At 41.0% G+C, this 15,559-nt stretch overlaps 1 protein-coding gene across 1 annotated transcript in view; it reads right to left on the bottom strand.

Annotated features, from left to right (window-relative positions):
• The window catches only part of LOC138043282 (vesicular glutamate transporter 2-like), a 125,626-nt gene that overhangs the window by 13,512 nt on the left and 96,555 nt on the right, over positions 1–15,559 (bottom strand). Inside the window, exons 8-9 of the mRNA XM_068889472.1 lie at positions 11,432–11,581; positions 6,180–6,312 (exon numbers count right to left, since the gene is read on the bottom strand). Coding sequence (XP_068745573.1) covers positions 6,180–6,312; positions 11,432–11,581 — 283 coding nt within the window. The remainder of the gene's footprint in view (positions 1–6,179; positions 6,313–11,431; positions 11,582–15,559) is intronic.

Genomic DNA, 15,559 nt, shown 5'->3' with positions numbered 1-15,559 from the left:
AAGTGGTCTGGTATGTGTGGCCCTTTACTTACATGGTTTTAAAGTTACTTTAGCTGCCGCATGCAACGGGTTGTTATTAATGGTTCCTACTCCAACTGGAATCCTGTAAAATCGGGAGTTCCGCAAGGATCTTTCCAAGGGCCTACCTTATTTCTAATGTACATCAATGACTTCCCGAATGTAATCATGCACTCTAAACTAGCGATGTTTGCCGATGACTCTGAAATAGATTGAAGTCTTTCTCTTTTTTAATCTACACCAAATATATCATACACAGATTACATGAAGCATGCTGGGCCATATATGGTGTGTCACGCTAGACGTACCATGACATCCCCCTTTCTTTGTTGATAAAGAGAAGCTCTAATTACATGCAAATGAATCAATGGAGAGAATCTATAAAAATCATAATGAACGTCAATTGAACCAGTCCTACGTCTATCAAACCATAACATGAACTAAAAACAGTCTCATGGGTGTAACGGGGAACCCACTGTCAATAATAAAAATAGTTTTGCTCAGATGTCTTTGTTTGCCTCTATTCAATCTTTGAACTTGGTTGGGACCCGGGTGATGCGTCCTGCCCTTGTAACTTGGCTCTTTGGTTGGTGGCCAGTTCTTTCACTGGTTGCGACGGCGCCGGTTGGCTCGAGATCGGCTGGCTTCCCACTGCAAGGTGACTTGAGAGGAGGTAATTGATCTGGTGTTGGTGTACTGCCTTCAGGGCTAGCTTCTGCCAATTGAGGAGGCCTGGTTACCCTGGCGTTGCACAAGTGTACATCTTTAGAGCTGTGTACCGGAGTCACTGTAAGTGGAAGGTTACTGCCGGCTGAAGGGGTTACATGTACTTCTCTCTTACTCCTTGGTCTCAGGTGCTCCCTAGTTCTCTGGTAGATTGTTCCTTGAATGTCCACTGCGTAAGTTCGAGGGCGCTCCATTGGTTGTGGCCTATTTAGCACAGTTCCCGGCTGCCAGATATTCTTCAGGGTGTTCCAGACGAATACTGGTTCTTGGTTACTAAGAGGCCTCTTATCGCTGCCAGCCTTTCTGTCGTAGAATACTGCTTGCCTTTCCTGACGTTTATGGTTAGCTTCGTGGTGAAGGTCATTATCTGGGTGTTTGGACCTCAATGTGCTTCTTCTGTCTGGGAGTGCCGTTTGTGGTTTACATCCAAATAGCAACTCATGGGGTGATGGCATTCGGTCATCGAGAGGGGTCGTGCAGTACGTCCATAAGGCTTTGTATGGACATTCTTTCTCCTCTAGTGCTTTCATCAACAGCGACTTGCAGGTTCCAATTGCTCTCTCTGCCAGGCTGTTGGCTTGATGGTGGTATGGGGAACTACAACATAGCGTGATGCCACTTTCTTTGCATTTTGATCGGAACCTTTCACTTATGTATTGAGATTGAAATCCGAAGTCAGCAACGATAGTGGCTGGTAGGCCGTATTCTGCCAGGATGCTTGTGAAGTGGTTGCACACGGTGTGGATGGTCATGTTGTTGAGGAGTCTTATCACAGGGAATCTTGAAAAGTAATCGACGACCATTAAGTACTTCTCCCCGTTACATTCAAAAATGTCTGTGCCGAGCTTCTCCCATGGCCGGGTAGGGAGGTCTGGCTGCAAGATGGGTAGTTTGGGCTGAGCTGGCTGGTGTTTATTACGTGGGTTGCAGGTCTTCACCATCTGCCTGATGTCAGTGGAGATGCCGGGCCAGAACACCGACTCTCTAGCTCGGAGGATACATTTGTTCTCTCCTTGGTGCCCTTGGTGGATTGCTTGAAGAACTTTGTTTCTCATGGCTGCTGGTATGACGATCCTGTTGCCTTTGAGCACCAGGCCATCCTCTACTGTGAGGTCACATAGAAAGTTCCAAAACTCCCATAGTTCCTGCGGACATTGCTTTCTGTAAGGAGGCCAGCCATTGAAGATGGTATTCCTCAGTAGTTTCAGGGTAGGATCTAGTGCCGCAGAGGACTTAACTGCTGTTAGGTCAATAGGGGTAGATATGAAGTGGATATTACGCTGTGGTACAGAGTCTTCTGTCATATTCTTAGCAGTGGGTGCTGGTTTCCTGTGGCAAACTCGCAACAGGGCATAGGCGACTGGAATGGATCTTCCTTGCTCGTACTGCACATTGACGTCAAATCGTAGGCATCTAAGGAGTAGCCTCTGCAACCGGCTCGGAGCCTCATTGATGTTCTTCTTGAAAATTTGTTCCAGAGGGGAGTGATCAGTTTCAGCTATTATTCTCCGACCAAGCAGGTAGTGCTCAAACTTCTCTAGGCCATATGTGACAGCCAAGCACTCACGCTCAAGATTTGAATATCTTGACTTTGGTTTTGGTCGCAGTAGGGAGTTTGATGTGTGAAGGCGTTTTTGATCGAGCGTGCGGGTTCTCTTTCAACCGCGTGAAGATCTGATTTCTCTTCGCTTTTGCAAATTATTTTCGTATGTGCTTTAGTACTTTCCTCGACTTTCACCAGGTCGTAGACTTGTTTGAAGGTTAGCTTGTGGCCAAGTGCTATCGCATCTTTGCGTACTTTATCGGACGCCACGCCAAATACAGCTGTATGTCGGAGGGTATTTTCTTTAGCGGCGGGATCGTATCCACCATCTTCTATTAATAAACGCGCTTCGGTTACGAATTCCTCAAGTAGTCTATCTCCCTGCTTTAGGCATCGCAGTTGGTATCTAGCGAGGATTTGATTACTTTGGGGCTTTGTATAGGCTTCGAGCGCCGCCATAACTGGATCGATTGTGAGGTTGTCGCCATCGCTGGCCCACGTGGTCGTGTTATATATTTCGAGGCCTTTATCGCCAATCCATAGCAGCAGCAATCTCACTTTTTTTGCCTCTTCAACTTTGTCGAGTGGGCCTTCGAAAATAAGCTCGCATTTCTGTTGGAAGAGTTTGAAACGCTTGTGAATGTCCCCTGGAGTGGTCCAATCCATAGACGGTGGTTTGAATCGATCCGCCATGTTGCTTGTGAATCCTCGAAGTAAGTGAATTTTATGTGGTCCCCTTTTGTTAAATAACAAACATGTTTGTGCTTAACAAATAACTGGACCTCAGGCAGTAAACAATCTGCACAACGTTAAGCCATGTGCTCTTTTAACATTCCCCGTGCATCATGGGAAATACTAAAGTAGTACTTCATGTAACACAAACGATTGCATAGTTTATTTTAATGAGCAAATAATGTTAGACAAAAAAGCCTTAAATAAATAAAGCAGCCTTAAATAAATAAAAACCAGTCATAGTGGTATTAGTTTCTGTAATACTAGTATCTTGAATGCTAACCTAAAATACCTGCATAGGCATTTGAAACAACATACGTATTTCACCCAATCGATATAGGTTAAGGACTAGCAGACAACTTACTTCCACCACCAAAATGATGATCAGTGGATTCGGCAAAATAATTGAACTGAGAAAAGAGTGCTAGTTGTTGTAAGAACGTTTGGACTCACAAAGATCAAAAACCTAGAACGTTTTACATATCAAAAACCTAGAAATGCTTGAAAAAAAAATTGGTTCCATCTACACCAAGGAGATGGAAATGGTGCTTGGCAGATTTCGCTGAAACTGAAATGTGCAAACATGTCTGAGTTTTTACTTCAAAAACTGCAAGTGTTTTCTTACAAACAAAGGATTTTCTTTATATCTTTGACACATTTGCTATTTGAGCAAATAATTCCAAGCCTTACTCATATGCAGATTACAATATGGCACATTAGATTTTTCCCCAGAAGTAGATTATAATGAATAATAATAATAATAATAATAATAATAGCTTTATTTAAACTGCTAAAAATGTATCAGTTTGTTAAAAACAAACTGGTATTAATACATGAACAGATAAATATAATATTTCTTATGATAAAGGGTGAAATACAATCATATCACTTACAATCAAAATCAACTATTTAAATATTATCTTAACAGATAAAAAGGATAGCAATAAAAAAATACCATATTTAATTTACCGTGCACCTATGACTTAATTTGTCTGATTTAGCAAAAAACTATATAAGGCTGCTTTGAATGATGAAAAGGTTGTAATTGATCTTATCGATTTTGGTAAATCGTTCCAATCCTTCGCTGCAGCATATTGAAAAGTTTTTTGTCCAACTGTTGTATTTGCTTTTGGTAAATGTAGCGTAGTGCTGTCTCTGAGATCTCTCCCGTGCAGACTTAATCGCCGAGGTAAATAGCCTTTTAGTTGGTTTGGACAGTTATAGTCGTTGATGATTTTATAGACTAACTGAAATCTCAGAAAACGCCTTCGATTTTTTAATGTTAAGAGTCCCAATTTAGATTTCATACTCTGAGTGCAAGAAGTCCTGTTAGCTTTGAGTATGGTACGCATAACCTGATTTTGGAGCCTTTCTAGGCTGTCTATCATTGAATTTGAGCATTCCATCCAAACAGAACATCCGTAATCAAAGATTGGTAGCATCGTTTGTTTATAGCTCTACAATAGAACGCTTCTAGCCAGGAAACTAGAAAGTCTGTTTATAACACGGATTTTTGGATACGTTCTTTTTCGCATATAAGAAAGATGCTCTTTCCAAGCCAAGGTACTATCGACGTAGACACCAAGATATTTATAGTTTGTAACTTCCTTGAGACGATAATCGTGAATAAAAATATTTAAATCATTAGAGTTTTTGAGACTTCTTTGAGTTCCAATCTTCATGACTTGCATTTTAGCAGGGACCACGCCATAATAAAATTCATTATCGTTTATTTTTTGCATATATTTAAAATAAATTCACTAATTATAAATGTAAACTTAATTATCAAATGGACAACTTGGAGAACCTTGAAAACGCATATTAGCAAGTATTAAAAATACCATAACTCTCTGTTTGTCCCTCCAAAATTTTGCATAAGCATTTGTTATTTTCTCTTGGGTCAGTCTAGAGGCCAGTACTAGCAACAGAACTATCCTTTATTCGCTGCTCGGTCCAACATGGCGGACTACAACAACGTGCTCTTAACAATTGACCAACAGGACTTATAATGGTCCCAAGAAAATCTGGAAACAATGCTTATGCAAAGTTTTGGAGGAACAAACAAAGTGCATTATGGTATTTGTGATACTGGATAATTGCAAAAAGAGAGGAGTCATGTTACGACTTCAAACTGAACTGGAATACACTTGAAAATGTCTAAAAGATAAATACGAAAGGTACTACGGGAGGGAAAAGATATGTGTGAAATGACCTCTGTGATGACAAGTGCTACCAATTGAGGAATCAAGCTAACTGAGACCCGGTCAATTTGTGGTTTCTTAATTAATAAACCCCTGATGGATTTGAACACGCGAACTGTTACATTGCAACTGAAGGTGGGAAAAACTAAACTGTTTAAGTTTATTTCATCAAAAACAAAAACAAAAGATAATAGTAATAACTATTTCACACCTTTCGACTTCAGTACAATATACTAAACAATGAAGAAAATAATTTTCCACTAGCTTCTGGGTGATCTTATGAAACGCTTTAATTATAAATAAGAAAATACGTTTTACATTTTAACTCAAATGCCCGCATTAATTTTAAAATATGTGATTTGCTTCAATAAACATCATAAAAATGAAGAAGTGCCACCTTGATTCAAATAGCATCTAGTCTGGTTAATTATGGTATAGTAATATGTGGTACAGATAAACTTTATTAGAGGATAAGTGAAGAGATGGTTTCCAACGGGTCTGGATCCTAGTTTTTTCATTAAATGTTGTAAAATTGAGATGACTTGAGGAAATATAATATTTGAACAAATACAGCTCTATCTCTGTTTATTATTAAATACTAACGCTAAACTTAACTCTATAGAATTCTTGAATATTCTAATGATCGCCACCTTTATTTTCTCCTTCTAAACCTTTAATATTGTACTGACTTTTCTCAAGGGGAGGAGGAAGGGACAAAAATGAACAAGGGCATGAACGCAAAAACGGAGGTCCCTACACGCAAATTCATAGAGTGCGCCGATCTTTTTGGCAAACGTTATATCAGTGATAATATACTTTGTTGTCAGCGATAACCAGTATTTAGTTGGATTTACACTTGGCCAGCTTTCTCAAAGTTTCACATCAAGTCAAAAATGCTTTTTGAATTAAAAACTTTATGTAACTTTGTCGTCGAATATTAGACTGTTATTCCTGCTTACCTGCGGCATAGAAAACCTTTCTCACAGTACCAATTGTGCAAATTTTGTATTTGAGAAGACCATCAGCAGTCACCCCTCCCAAAGGACCTAATATTGCTTTAAACAGGTAAGGACAGGCGGCCAAGAAACCAGTCTAGAAGTGAAAAAAGGGAAAAAATGTCGGTTCAGTTCAAATAAAGCAATACCTGTGAATACATTCGAGGGATTCACTTTCCTCCTCAGCGACAAGTGACGTTAAACCGAACTTTCATTCTCTTTGTGGTTGCTGCCTTTTGATATTGCAAGCCCCGCATTCAATATTGGTATCAAGCTGTTCTTCTCTTAAGAAGACACTGCACACGTATCCGTGGAATTAGGATGAAAATTAAAGTAGAGACTCATTAACAGTAGTCGGTGTTTAGCCCGTAGATTCATTTTGCAATGTCTCCATGTTTGATGTTCTCACCTTTTGGCTGAATTTATTAGTTTGTCTAAGGGTCTCGATTTTTAAAAAAAATTCTTATTGCTATTGTTCTTTGGCTTGTTGAAAATGATGTTTGATAGTCAAAATGTTACTGGTGGAACTAATGGTAACCTAGTTTTAATTCAAAGAGTGTTAAGGAATAACTGTGGGATTAGGCATTGCATGCTGGGATCCATAGGTCGGCCATCTTGAATAAACCTCGTGCTAGCTTGCCTTGCCTTGTCTTCTTTCTTCTTCACCTGATACTATATGGTGGCAGCGGTCTTGACCCCTCCAACGCTATAAAACAGAATGGCAGACCAACCCGGAGATGCTCCTGCAGTTGAAAATCCGCCTTCACCCGTTAATCCGCCTATACAGCCTGTAAACTCTCTCCCGCTCCTGAGCAAGTTCCATGGAGCAAACAACCCGAATCAAGCAGACATGTGGCCCAAATGGCTTTGACGTTTTGAGCGCTATCGGATCGCTTCTGGCCTTCAAAACAAATCAAACCAGGAACAGGTTGGAACATTTCTTTATGCAATGGGGGATTGTGCGGATGACATCGTCAAAACGTTAAGCATAAACGAAGCAACCGCTTCCTTTGACGAAGTCAAAACTGCCCTAAATGGCTGTTTTGCAGCCCGCCGCAATGTTATCGTCGAACGAGCTCGGTTCAATTGACGAAGACAAAACCCCGGGGAATCCATGGACACCTTTATTCAAGATTTATACATCCTCGCCGAAAATTGTGATTACGGAACTCTGAGAGATGAACTTATGAGAGACAATTATTGTTGGAGTCCTCGATGATACACTGTCTGACCACCTACAAGCTAAATCTGACCTCACTCTCGTGGACGCTGCTCGCATAAGCCGACAAGCCGAGGCAAGAAAGCAAAATCGAACCATTGTCCGTGGGGTAGAAACTCAAAACGATGTTGATTACGTCAGTCAGCCACGCTCTCACAACAAACAACAAGCCACAAAGAACCAACCTGCTCGTAACCAAAACGAAGGATACATAAAAGAGCCCTCCAAGAATGACCATCCCTCTTTTTGGTGTGGACACTAGAGCCACGACAGGAAGTATTGCCCAGCTAGAGACACTATCTGTAATAACTGCAACCAGAAGGGACATTTTCAGTCTGTCTGTCTCATCAAGAAACCTTATCCAGGAAAGGTACATGCAGTAGAAGAACAAGAGCAGGAAGACATACACTTCCTGGGTGAGATCGGTTGTGAGAAGAACTATTGGTCTTAACAAATAGGAGTGAACGGTCGTACAATGCACTTCAAGCTTGACACGGGGACAGCAGTGACTGTCCTTAGCGATGATGTTCAGTGGCTACAAGATGTTGAATTAACCAAGACATCCCAGGTTCTATGCGGTCCTGGAAACACGCAACTGCCTGTGAAAGGTCTGTTCTATGCAACTCTTAAGTACAGACAACCAAAGTTAACTGAGCCTATATGTGTGGTGTATAATCAGAAGAGTTCGCTACTCAGCAGGAGAGCTTGTGTCGAACTAGGACTCATAAGACAAAGATGTCGAAGAGGTGACCACGGGGTCAACAGATTTCAAAGCCGAATTTCCAGCACTCTTCAGCGGACTGGGAAAGCTTAAGACTGAATGCCACATAACACTTCGCCCTGATGCTAAGCCTTTCTGTCTCTACAATCCCAGAAAGATCCCCCATCCACTGATTGCAAAGGCAAAAAGTCAAATAGAAACAATGCTTCTGCAAGGAGTGATCTCGCCTGTAACAGAGCCAACTGAGTGGCGTGCAGGTATCATCCCTGTCCTTAAACCAAATGGCAGTGTGCGTTTCTGTGTTGACCTGACTCACCTTAACAGAGCAGTCCAGCGTGAAATTCACCCAATACCTTCAGTGGATGAGAACCTCGCTAAACTGGGAGACAGTAAGATATTCTCCAAACTTGACGCCAACAGTGGGTTTTGGCAGATTCCCTTGGATGCCAAATCAAAACTGCTCACAACCTTTGTCACCCCATTTGGACGTTTTTGTTTCAACAGACTCCCATTTGGTATCAGCTCCGCTCCTGAGATCTTCTAACGCACCATGTTCAAGATACTTGAGGGCCTGGAAGGGACGATGTCCTCATTCACGGGGTGGACCAGTCAGAACATGATGGACGCATACAAGCTGTTCTTCACCGCCTACAAGAAGCTGGGTTGACCCTTAATGACAAATGTGAGTTTTCACGATCATCAACCAGATTTCTCGCTCACATCATTGACAGTTCTGGACTCCACGCGAACCCACAGAAGACCACTGCTGTGACCCAATTCCCAGTGCCTTCAGATGTCTCGGGGATACAGCGATTCATTGGAATGGTCAACCACCTTCGAAATTTATTCCCAACCTGGCTGACCTCAGTGACCCCCTTCGTTAATTATTACGCAAAGACAGTGTTTGGGTTTGGGCTGCACCCCAGCAAAAAGCCTTTGAGCAGATCAAGCAGGCGTTAGTGTCACCGACAGTCATGGCACATTACAATCCAAACCATCCAACGATCATTTCAGCGGATGCTTCCAACACAGGAATTGATGCGGTCTTATTTCAAGTTCAGGATGATAGAGAGCGCCGCCCGAGTTAAGCAGATAAGGGATGCGCAGAAGGTAGACGAAGAATGCTCCCTTTTAAGATCGTATTGCCTTCACGGATGGCCCCTTACTTGCCTCACCAGCCGTTACTACGCCCATGTTGGGAGAAAAGAAGCCACCTCACGATTGTTGATGACTTACTCCTGCACGATGATCGTATAGTATTTCTGAGGAGTATGCGACTACAAATCCTCAACTGCATTCATACTGGTCACCTAGGTCTGACTTAGTGTAGATCCAGGGCCACACTTCCGTATGGTGGCGGGGACTCTCCACACAAATTGGTGAGTTGATCACCCGATGCCACACCTGTGCCAAGGAACAACCAACCCCCAGAGAACCACTTATGCCGGCGTCCTTCCCTGCCCGCCCCTGGGAGAGGGTAGCAGCAGACCTGTATGATTTTCAAGGAAGAAAATAGATCATCGTGGTAGACTACTACTCAAGGTGGTTTCACATCAAAGAACTCCCTGATGAGACTTCTCATTCAGTTATAAAAGCTCTCAGGGAGGTTTTTGCCACACATGGAATCCCAGATGTCATTACGCGGACAACGGGCCACAGTATAGCGCAGAGACCTTTCGACAGTTTGCCGAAGCATACCACTTCACACATGTTACTAGTTCGCCAAAATACCTCCAGGCGAACGGTGAAGTCGAAAGAGCCATTCGCACAGCGAAGTCAATGCTGAGGAAAAACGAAGACATCTTCATCGCCCTCTTGACTTACAGATCAACTCCTCTACAGAATGACTACTCACCTAGTGAACTACTGATGGGACGTCGCCGGCAAACACAGCTACCAACCCTTCCAACCCACTTTTACCCTAATGTGCAGATAAAAGATCGCCAGTCGGTAAAAGAAGAAAAGGAAAGATTGTATCGATTGAACTAACAGCGCAACTTTGACAGGCGTCACAGAGCAAAGGAACCTGCCAACACTTGAATTGGGTGGCCGAGTTTGGATAAGAGATCAAGATCGGTATGGCCTGGTGACAGGGAAAACTGAGAAACCCCGATCTTACCTTGTCATTACAGAAAGGGGCACACGCCAGCAAAACCGCTCTGCCTTAGTAGCCACAGCAAAACCAGCTGAAGCCGAACAACACTCAGCTACGCCAGCCTGGGATGTTCTTCCTGCCTCAACAGTACCTGTCATTCCTGTATTTCCAGTGCCCAGCACTCAGTCGAGGCCTCAGACGACGCAGGTGCCCCCATCCTCACAGACAGCTGTCCCAGTAGCTACTCTAGGAACAACGCTGGATGAGTGCGTACCTCCACAGAGTCTGACAACACGGTCCTGACAACTCGGTCAGGAAGAGCTGTGAGACCTCCAGAACGCTTGAATGTTTAGGTGAACATTGAAGTGTGTGTGCCTCAGTGCTTCACATGAACATTTTGATTTGTTGCTATGATTCCTGTTGTTTTTCGTTTTGTTGTATTTTCATAGCTTTCCCTTTTGAGGGGGGGATGTAGGATTAGGCATTGCATGCTGGTAGCGATAGGTCGGCCATCTTGTATAAACCTCGTGCTAGCTTGCGTTACTCGATCGAAGTCTCCTTTCTTCTTCGCCTGATACTTTAATAACCAATGGCGTGACCAAAGGGTTAATAAAAGATGAGAAATTACGACGTTTTGGACCAATTATTCACGCTTCATTGTTGATGAAAACTTGGGCAATTTCAAAAGGCACTTTTGAATAGAGAATACTCAGATAGCATATTGCACAAAAAACCACGCTGAAAAGAATTTCACTTACACAAAAACATAGCTAGAAAACAAATGAGGAAACCAAAATGAACGAGTATTCCGTTGCACAATATCATCCGACGTTGCCTCGTGTAAAGGCTGTCCTAGAGAGGAAGTGACACCTAATTCAAAATCACCCACAAATAAACATTTCAGAACCATTTATTTTGTACAAGACGCGATGATTTGCAAACAGGTAGAACAGTAGTACAAAGGTGTTAAAGATATAGAGGATATTACATGGCTGGGCGAAGATATGAATTTTTTCTGCGCAGCTAGCGAACAATTGTCAACTCGAGAAGAAGATAAGATAATAGGTTATTTTCACATGCGAAGATATCATATTATCCCGCGAAAGCTCACTTGGTATTTCTTTGGTGTTTATATAATAAAAGGTTTTATTCCCTTGTGTCACTCTAAAAAGCATGTGTACCTGTTCGATGTCGAAATGCAAAACATCCTTGAAATACGTTGGCATGCCTGTAAATAATGTGTAGTATCCCCAACATGCGCCGAAATGACCAATCACGATAGCCCAAACTGCAGATGAGGATAAAATATCTGACCAAGGCAGAGCGTTGAACTGAAATAGGGATAAAAAATAAATCAACTGTTTATTCAATACAATAAATTGCTCAACATCAACGAGAGACTGACTAATGTCATTCACTGAATGAAGCAATAGCATCTGGATTTATGAAAATTTCAAGAGTCTGGATTTACACTGTTGGCAGACCTTCCCTGTCAGTCCGAGGACTAGAAAAAGTCCTTCTGACTGTTCTGATATCCTTTACCTTAATAAGTATGTCTACGAGGAATTGCCTAGTCTAAGAACAAACAGATGACATCCTCGAATTTCAACTATTGGATAGGCGCCTAGCTTATCTTAATTGGTTGGCTTTGCGGAAGAGACCCTTGTATTAATGTGATACAAGGTTTGATGTATATTGAGGAAGCCTCATGATTAGTAGGTGCTAGTCACCAGCTCAGGACCATGCCCAACGAATAAAATTGTGTATGCGAGGCTGTGGTATAATTAACAATTATTCCATGCGCGCGCATTGAATATGAGGTGGTAAATAGCCAATGAGGTGCGTAGCGGCGAGTTGGCTATAACCAGTCTCATATGCAACAAGAGTTAATGGAATAATTGTTGTATTAAATTCCATAAACTCCGAAAGTTTAGAAAGTACGAAATACGAGTGAAAAAAGCGAGCAAATCCGAACGAATTCCAAAAAACTTGATGACAACTGTTGCGATGTTGTGTAAGACCTTGTGGTCAGACAGACGCAGGCTCATCACAAAAACATTTCTTACCTTTTCGCATACTTTTATACGTCGGAATTAAGCAAAATAACAAACAAAATGGTGGCCGAAGATGTCTTGTTCGATTACTTGCTCCAGGAATTATATCGTGAACACCTTTTCTTCTTTCTGAATAGTGGTGTTGCTTTACAGTCTTTCACTCTTGCGTGATCGAATTTTCATCGTTGGCTTCATGCACAATCGCGTCTCGCAGATTTCCGAGTTAAATGTTGTCAAAGATCAATTGAGTTGGGAGTTCAGCCGAGGCCGCGCTGTCAGTTGAAATCTGCTAAGGTAAGATGAGTTCGCTATTCCTTTCGTTTTGTATATAATCTCAAGCTAAGCAAGCACAACCTATTAAATTTTCTTTTAAAAATTGATGTATTTGTCTTTCCATCTTGTCAACAGAAAAAAACTTTATAAGAAATGCCAGCGTTATTACGTCTTTTTGTTCACCAGTTCCTAACTTTTTTTAACTAGCAACTTGTGCGGAAGTTTTACTAAGTCGAATTGGATTGAAATCAGGGATTAGATAATAGGGGAACTGTAGGAAGCTGCACCGTACATAGTTAATGAACGTGCAAGCTATTGTTATGTCCTACTTTTCTGTGTCTTTTAAATTCGATTGCTCTTGAGGAAAAAAATGTCCTATTTGTTGTGCTCATGGCTGGAGAAAAATGTTGTAAGCTTGTGCTTCATGTTGATAAGACAATCACTTTGAACTTCGCAATGGTGACTTCAATAATTTATGCATTCCATTTAAATACTGCTATTTTGTTCCTACCTTTAAGCCAAAAAATAAATTCTTATTTTCTGACCCTTTTATGTACTTGGCACCCTACAAATAGCAATTTGTTGAAATTGCCATATACATTATGTGGACGGAAAACCTCTGCAACGCAACATGCCAACATACTATTATATAGATTTAGCCATGCCTAAAAGCGGAGCTCCCTGGTTATTTATTCTTACGTCCGCGTTTTGATGTTTCCGGTTGCTGCTTTAATAATGAAATCATTTTCTTTGCTTTCTTCTATAGAAAAATTCATTGCCTAACTGTGAATTCTATGGTAAATGTTATGCTAAAAATCGATATCGCATGAATCACGAAGTGATGAGTACGATATTGATTTTTCGAGTGAAATTTACTTTAGAATTCACCAGTTTGACAATGAATTTTTCTTCAAACAAAATTAGGAGTTTTGGAAAAAAATCCAAGCATTAATGGGTGACAAACTTAATTCATTTTTTGTTATATTTCACAACAAATCTGATCGATACAGATGGGCATAGATCGGTTATCAGTTGATCTATAAGTCGAATTTTAATCCTCGTAAATACGACCGTAAATCTGTTAATATTTTTTCATAAGTGCTGAAGCAAATTTACACATTTCTGTTTGTTGTTTGTAATTTTTGGCTTCTGCAAATGTGCTCAAAATTATAGGACCAGAGCCTGATATTACTTCCAAACCAGTAGGATCTAGAGTCATAGCTCCGGCAATTTTTGTTCGTATAGCAACCAATCCTGTTGATCCAATTTTACATTTATGACTTTTTTTGAAACAGTCTTTGCTCCTGTGATAAGTCTTTTGAAATATGGTTAAAGTTGAATATGTCTGTGCGTTTGTCTGCCATTATAATATTGTATATATTATTTTCATGAATATATTTAATCAATATATCTAGCTCTTCGTTTGGCACATTGTTGTTTATTAGTTTAACTTTAAAATGGCCGTTTTGTAATGTTATATTAATATTAAACGTTTGTTTATGTGTATTCTGATCTGTTTCGAAAAAATCGTTTATTGCAAATCGAAACCCATAAAAATTTTAAATGTTTAGTTTTTCATAATTTAATCTGAAAGAATTATATCTAATTTGAAATTGTTTCATTATTGAGGCACTAGGAAGAAGGACTCTGCTACTTCCATTTATAATAAACGTTTTGTCTGATAAATTGGTGATTAGATAACCGTGTAAATAATGTGATGTTTTTAAAATGTCGTTTCAATTCATATAAATTGGCATATGCATTGTAAATTTTTCGTCAGACGATATTTCATTGACCTTTTTGCAGATACGGCGGCCATTTTGATTTCTATTGTTTGGAAAGACATTATGGGATGCTCAGGGGGCAAATTATTTTTATCTATTTTTTTCTTGAGTTCATTGTTTGCATATTCGAGATTAACAGCAGACGTTTTGTCTATTGAGTTTTTTATGCCATAGATAGTTCATTATACTCCTTGCATACTCATTAGCATTTAGTTATGGGAAAGTCACCCCAGACGAGCAAGCTCGCTGGGGAAAACAAGAAAGGTGCTCATAGAGTAAGCAGGAAGGGGTCGGTGGGTGGGACGATTCCAACCAAAGTTAGGCAAAACTGACAACTGTGAATAATCAAGGCATGCTTTTATATTATGCATGAGGACTAATTAACAATTAGACCCGTAGCCCACAATCGCTACAGGTCAATAGCCCATGAGGCGAAGCCGAATGGGCTATTGACCCGTGGCCCTTGAGGGCGAGGGGTCTAATTGTTTTAGTATCACCCAACTAGTCCGACAGAACAGGCAATAATGAAGTTAGCAAATGCAAGTTGAAGAAATATTTATTTGGGAATAAAACAAAAGAAAGCGTCACGCTTTTTGCTACTCAAGGACTATATAGTCATCTAGTAGCGTAGCCAATCAAAATGCAGGATTTGCATTAGTCCACTAGTTGCGTGATACTAATGAATATTAATAGGGTATGAACAGTTCATTATCCTCCTTGCATACTCATTAGCATTTAGTTATGGGAGAGTCACCCCAGACTGTGCCCCGCAATCGCCGTGGAATTCGCTGGCTAATCCAAACAATCATACCAAAAATAAGCCCCCAACCTTACCATCCTTAACCAAACTAATTTCCCAACCCTCACTACTATTTTCTAACATCCACCCCATGCTCCAACCATTGAAGGACATCCTTTGCAGGTTCCTTCCCATCCAATTTTTTTTTCCAGAGCCCAATTCGGGTGCGAAGTTGACCAGATTGAAAGGAATCCGGATCGCGAAACGATAGATCCCCCAGGTTAGGAGTTTCCCCCACAAAAATGCTTTGAACCTGGGTTAAAACAAGCGTCTTCTGACGTCATTTTCATCAAACTCAGTTTACCCTCCGGAAATACCCATCCTATTTCCCTATGCCTGCTTTTTTTCCCCGCCCCTAAGGGCATAAACGTCATCGTATCTCCATCGCGACGTTTTGTT

The sequence above is a fragment of the Montipora capricornis genome, chromosome 3, assembly GCF_036669925.1.
Source record: "Montipora capricornis isolate CH-2021 chromosome 3, ASM3666992v2, whole genome shotgun sequence".
Lineage (NCBI taxonomy): Eukaryota > Metazoa > Cnidaria > Anthozoa > Scleractinia > Acroporidae > Montipora > Montipora capricornis.
Note: the sequence above shows the minus strand (reverse complement) of the source record. Positions and strands in the feature narration are given on the sequence as shown.